At 40.8% G+C, this 7,069-nt stretch overlaps 1 protein-coding gene across 1 annotated transcript; it reads left to right on the top strand.

The window, feature by feature from the left end:
- Window positions 1-1,314: 1,314 nt before the first annotated feature.
- On the top strand, window positions 1,315-6,138 carry LOC307137825 (uncharacterized protein; the record flags this gene model as incomplete). Its single annotated transcript, XM_079835789.1, has 2 exons — window positions 1,315-1,994; window positions 6,030-6,138. The coding sequence occupies 2 exons, from the start codon at window positions 1,315-1,317 to the stop codon at window positions 6,136-6,138; spliced, it is 789 nt and encodes a 262-aa protein (XP_079691915.1).
- Window positions 6,139-7,069: the final 931 nt, after the last annotated feature.

Below are 7,069 nucleotides of genomic sequence, written 5' to 3'. Positions count from 1 at the left end.
GAGGGTACGGGTACTTGACTGGCCTGCCTGCAGTCCCGACCTGTCTCCAATAGAGAATGTGTGGCGCATTTTGAAGCGCAAAATGCGTCAACGAAGACCCCGAACTGTTGCCAACCTTAAGACTTACACCTGAAACACTTCATCACTTGGTGTCTTCAGTCCCTAAACGTCTTTTAAGTGTTGTGAAAAGGAATGGCAACATTACAAAGTGGTAAATGCTTTACTGTCCCAACTTTTTTTGAAATGTGTTGCAGGTTTGAATGACAGGAAAGGATGCATATTTACAAATGACATGAAGTTGACCAGACAAAACATGAAATATTTTGTGTTCATATTGTCTGCAATGAAATACAAGTCAAAGTAAATTTAGAAATCCCTTCTTGTTTTTTTTTTAATTTGCATTTTCCATACTGTCCCAACTTTTTCTGATTTGGGGTTGTATATAAATGTATGCGCTGTTTAGAGTATGGAAACAGTAGAGTAATACTAATACTGTTTTTACCCTAGAAATGTGCATTGGTAAAAGTCACTGGCTATCAGTTCATATGTGTCCCTTTTTATCGTTTTTGCATATCTGATGTTTTATGTGACGTGCAGCAGATGAAGTCATGCACATATATTCTTATGACAGCTGTGAAGTCAGTCTACAAAACACAGCACAGAGATTTATACACATCCAGAGAGACTGGACATTCACTCTTCAGGTGATAAACTCTTAAACTTGATATTTACTGTATGAACCTATGTTATAAGAGTAAACACTTGATCGTTATTATTTATAGGATATTAGACTTTTATTTTATTGAACTCAGATGTAGCCTTTGTATAATGTATCGTAATTAAAATTGTACTTTTGTTGATTTGTTTTTATTTCAGTTGCAAACTGACATGTTATTTTTCAATTTTAAAATGGTTAAACAACAAACATATTAGGTCCTTTTTCTGAAACAATGCTCAATTCAACTAATTTTGCTTTCTGTGTGAACCTGAGACTGTATGTGTGCCTGGGACAGAGATGAGAATCATGCTGAGTATTGCAGTCATGAAAAGATATATTTGAAAATTTTATTTAGCCAAATTTAGCTATTCTGTTCTGTTAAAATGAGACAGAAGCTAAATATGCTTTGCAAAATTCAATATTTTTATACAGAACAATTTCCTGAATGGCTACACTTTATGGTCTTTATGTGTTTAAGCATATTAAAACACCACATAGACATAAAAGCAATATTATACTTACTTGAATATTATATACTTGATTTCCACTGCAGGGGGTCTTTAGCCTTTTTGAGCTGAGAGGTAAACAAGAAGAAGATGAATAACTCTACAGTGAACTTCACATTTGAAGCACCTACAAATTTCACAAATGATTTAAATGAAATACAGACTAGGACATTGGACATTTGTGTGTACTTCATCAATGTCTTGTTTGGTCTTCCTACACACTCCTATGTGATCTGGCTCATCATCACAGGAACAGGAAACGGAGTTGCATCAGAGATCTTTAACCTCAATCTCTCCGTTTGTGAGATTGGTACCTGTCTGAACGCTTTGTTGGCTGTAATTTATTTTTGTATTGCGGTTTCAGATCTCACACAATTACAATGTTTTTTATTAGGACTATTCATCACGGGTCGTCCTCTGTTTCAGTGTCTGATGTGTGTTGAGCGTTACCTGGCAGTGGTTTATCCTGTAACCTTTCTGAAGTACAAACCTCTCAGATATAGAGTGATCTGCTGCACTGCGGGCTGGATAACCATTCTTGGATCCTGTTTATGTTGCATGTTCACTTCAAACCAAGAAAAATTGTATATTTACATATACTTCTACGCGATTCAGTTCCTCCTCTTCCTCTCCATCCAGTTGTTTTTCCTTGTGGCTATTCTCAAAGCTCTGAAGCAGTCAGGACCAGGAGAGAGAGGGAGAGAGAGAGAGGCGGAAAACCAGATGAAGAGAAGAGCGTTTCATCTCATTCTAATAACTACTGTTACCATGTCGATTAAATATATGCCATTTATTATCGCAGGATTCACTGTAATACTTGCAAAACTGTTTATTGCAAACCTTTTTTCTTTTGGTTTGATCTGTTTTATTCTGGGTGGTTTTGTTCAGCCTGTTCTTTATCTTCACCGGACTGGAAAAATCTCCTGCCTTTGTTCTTCATAAAACATTTGGTTAATTTAATTTTACTAACTTCATTTACTGGACTTTTTTGAATAGCTTCATGTGGTGTCAAGTTACTGTTGTTTAGTTTGTCTTTCTTTTTTTTAATTTAACATTTCAAATGCATTTTCTGAAACGTGTCATTTAATGGTTTATTTAGAGAGATTCTCCACCACAATGATTTAAAGGGGCTATATGCAACTTTTTCCCCAAAATAAACGTAACAATAGCCTTTTTATTTTACCATTTATGACTCAAACATCTCCTGATGAGCATACTGACACCTTGTCCGCTCACAGTGGGTGCACCTATAAGCCTGTATCCTATTTTTCCTATTTTCTGGCGGGTCGTCTTTTCCCGCGCTGTCTGCGGATGTGACGTCACCACTGCTGGGAGAGCGAGCAGAAAATGAGAGCAGTTCTGTTTTTTGGCCACAGGTGTCAGTTGCGAGTTTAAATTTCAGAAAAACGCATATAGCCCCTTTAATAATGCATAAAATCCTTGTCTGTCTCATTCTACATTCAGAATTAATATATTAAGTTTATAAAAATGTTTACCAATTCAAGGATCGTCACAGAGATCATTTCATTTGACCTGAGATCCCATCACGCACAGATACTGTATGGAAATGTTATGCTAAGGCTAGTCCACTGGTAGTATACATAGGAATTTACTTAAAATCTACTTTACTCTTTCTCAGCATTGACTGAATTTTCTGGCTATCCATGTTTTCACTGTTATATGGTAGGGGGCACTATTGCACATCTTCTGAAATAGTACAGAATCTATGGATCAAAACACTGGATCTGGATCACCTGCAAAGGTGAAGCAGCAGTAGTGATAGAGGATTGCTTATGCAAATGTAAAACAATGTGTTATCGAATGACATGTCGAACTCATCAGACTGATCTCATGAAATAGCATATGTATGACACGCCAATTCGCTATGCTATTTTGGCGTGCTATCAAGACGCATAATCGCTTTTTAGCGTGTTTATCAACGCCGTTTCATTCTATCCCCCTACACTGCTCTTACCCCTAAACCTACCCATCACACACACACACACACACACACACTTCCCCTGCCCCTAAACCTACCCATCACAAGAAACATTCAGCATTTTTACATTTTCAAAAAAACATAATTTTGTATGTTTATATATCCATTTACATTCACGCGGAATCACACGGCGTTGACACAAAAGCGGAATCACACGGCGTAGACATACACACGGAATCACACGGCGTAGACATACACGCAGAATCACACGGCGTAGACATACACGCGGAATCACACGGCGTTGACAAACTCGCAGAATCACACGGCGTAGACATACACGCTGAATCACACGGCGTTGACAAACACGCAGAATCACACGGCGTAGACATACACGCGGAATCACATGGCGTAGACATACACGCGGAATCACAAGGCGTAGACATACACGCGGAATCACACGGCGTAGACATACACGCGGAATCACAAGGCGTAGACATACACGCGGAATCACAAGGCGTAGACATACACGCGGAATCACAAGGCATAGACATACACGCGGAATCACACGGCGTAGACATACACGCGGAATCACACGGGCGTTGACATACACGTGGATTCACACGGCGTTGACATACACGTGGATTCACACGCCGTTGACATACACGCGGAATCACACGGCGTAGACATACACGCGGAATCATGCGGCGTAGACATACATGCGGAGATGATGGTTCGTTTCGGCGTACACATACACGCAGAATCACACGGCGTAGACATACACGCGGATAGCTCAAAATGCGTACAGATCACAAGTCATTTGGCTTTAGAAAGTGCCGTGTGTGTTTACGCAAAGTCATGATGTCATTATGAACTCATAAAGAGGAAACGACTGTGAAGCTTTGGGGGTGTTGATGGACTCGATCTACTCCATCAAGGTTTTGATCATCATTCTGAATCCCATCCAGACGTAGTTAGCTTTTTATTTAAAATTGTTGATAAAAAAGGATGCATGAATCAAATGTTGTTGTTTTTTATGGAAATAGTTAAAATACATATTTTAAGTATTAAAAAAATACCTAAATGGGAACATAGAAATATACTTAAAGTGCAAAAAAAAGATATAAATAGTAAACTATATAAGTATGATGTTAAAGAAAACTTACAATTATACTTGCAGTATAAAATGTATCTTGTTTTAAGCATTTTTAGATATTTTTACTTGAAATGGACAAAAAAAATAAAATAATAAAAAGATTTCCCTTTCGAAAGGGAACTCACGCTGCGTCAGCTGATGCTACGGGGAACGCCTCCAGCGTGACAGGTGCCTGAATCACTATCAAATTACGTCAATCCTATTGACCGGCAACATCCTATGATGTCATCAAAGTGCGACCAGGAAGTATATAAGGGTGCCCTGCCAACATGACAGCATCTTTTCGTCTTCAGGGACTAGTGTTGTCAAAAATATCGATATTTCTATATGTATCGATACTGAAATATCTGAAACAATACGATACTCCTTTTCTACAGTATCGATACCAGCTGCGCTTTCCTCTCCGACCGACAGTGAGTTGACACGCACCTGCCTCCTCTCATGCAGTCCGGTTAACCATCTGAACACGGCGAACGCGCGTTATACTGGATTTTTCCTCATGACTGTGTACGGTTAAGTGTTGGTGTGACCGGTCACAATTTTGCGCGGGATTGCACATAACGTTAATTCTACTAACGTTAATTCCCGCAAGTGCACACACATCTGAATCGCACACACATACCATAATAAAGCCGCTTCTGACATACAAGTGCAAAAATTAGCTCCTTTTTCCAGCTTATTTATGGTCAAATACACTCAATGCCCCCCAAAAATGTCTCAATGCCCATCTTGGTGAGTATTAACGTAAACAGATCACTTGCTGCTCTTGACTGATTAACTTGTGTAACTTTAATGAATTAGTCTGTATTTAATTTTTTACAATGAAGATTATCCAATGTTATTCTAAATTTGATTACTTTGTTTTTTTATATATTCAGTGTCTTGACTGAATACTGTTAGACCTACCTGAAAAAAAATAAAGCAGTCTATTTCATTTGTATCTTTATTCTATTGTATTTATTTGTGCTATTATTTGTAATTTGCTTATTTGTTCTTATTTTATTACTGTTTACTCGTCTTTTTAAATTCAATTTGAATCAAGCTTCCTTGTGCTGTATGTAAGCTATTGCAACACAATTAGTTAGCAAATATTTGTGAGATAATTGTAATGGTAATTGATCAACGTTTATATATGAGAAAAAGCTTTACCATATAAAGTGATCTCAGAAGAATTTTTTTATTTCCTCGACTTTCAATAGACGGAATTTTTTTTATTATATTAAAAATATCTATTTGACAGTATATGCAGCGTTTTTTCCCCGTGGTATCGAAAATGGTATTGAATATCGATACTGTTTTAGGTATCGTATCGAAGTTAGAAATTCCAGTATCGTGACAACACTATCAGGGACTGTTTTGCCTGTTTCACGTTAAAGCGATCCTAAAGAGAAAAAAACATGAAGTGCGCAGAGAAACAACGCCACTTCCGCAGGTGTGCTGAGCCGTGTACCAGGCATCTTACGCCTGAGGATACACACACACTCTGCGTCTACTGTCTGGGGGAAGAGCATGCACGGGAGGTTCTCGAGGGAGCCTCTTGTGCAAACTGTTTTCCCTTGAGAACACTCCGCTCTCGTCTGGCCCTCTTCTCGAGGGGAGAGGGTTCAGCATCTGGGGACGGCCCCGCTCGAGCAGAGGCTGAGCGGCGTCTAAAATCATGGGGTTCCCAGATGGATCTGGCTCGCCGTCCGGAGACGGCTGTTGTTCTCGCAGACGACAAGAGACAGACTGCGAGAGGCGGACGTCGGAGGAGGAGCTGGACTTAGGTTCGTCCTCCTCGTCCGCTGCTCTTCCATTCAATCCCACTGCCTCTCATGTCTAAAGTAAAAAAAGAACTCAAGCGCATGGAAGAGATGGGGGTGATTTCAAGGGTTGAACAACCCACAGACTGGTGCGCCGGAATGGTCACTGTACCAAAGCCAGGCAAAGATGAGGTGCGCATCTGCGTGGATCTGACCAAATTGAACGAGTCAGTCAAGAGGGAGAGACACATGCTCCCGTCAGTCGAACACACACTGGGACAGCTAGAATGTGCCAAAGTATTCTCAAAAATTGATGCAAACTCAGGGTTTTGGCAAATTCCCCTTGCCAAGGTGTCCGCTCTCCTCACAACATTCCTCACTCCCTTTGGGAGGTTTTGCATTAACCGCCTCTGCTTCGGCATATCCTTGGCACCTGAACACTATCAGAAGAGAATGTCTCAGATACTGGAGGGACTCGACGGCATCCTGTGCCAAATGGACGATGTGCTCGTGTACGGAGACACACAGGCCCAGCACAACACACGACTGCTTGCGGTGCTGGGGAGGCTGCAGGAGGCAGGCGTCACGCTGAAAGGTGAGTAATGTGAATTTTCAAAAAGCCATGTCAAATTTCTCGGACAGATCATAGATGCAGCCGGCGTGAGAGTAGATCCTAACAAAGTGAGGGCAGTGACAGACATGGAGGAGCTTGAGGATGCGAGTGGAGTGAGACGATTCCTCGGAATGGTCAGTCACCTGGGAAAGTACTTTCCTCATCTGGCAGAAAAGACACAGCCACTCCGGGACCTGTTAAAGAAGCAAAACGTGTTTAAGTGGGGATTTGATCAACAAAGAGCATTCAACAGCATCAAAGAGGAGCAAAGCACGCCACCAGGGCTGGCGCTCTACAACGCAAAAGCGGAGACGGTCGTCTCAGCTGACGCATCATCATTTGGACTTGGAGCTGTGCTGCTCCAGAGACAGAAGGATGGCCACCTCAAGCCAGTCGCG

Source organism: Gobio gobio (assembly GCF_949357685.1).
Source record: "Gobio gobio genome assembly, chromosome: 14".
Classification (NCBI taxonomy): domain Eukaryota; kingdom Metazoa; phylum Chordata; class Actinopteri; order Cypriniformes; family Gobionidae; genus Gobio; species Gobio gobio.
This window is presented reverse-complemented; position numbering and strand designations above follow the sequence as displayed.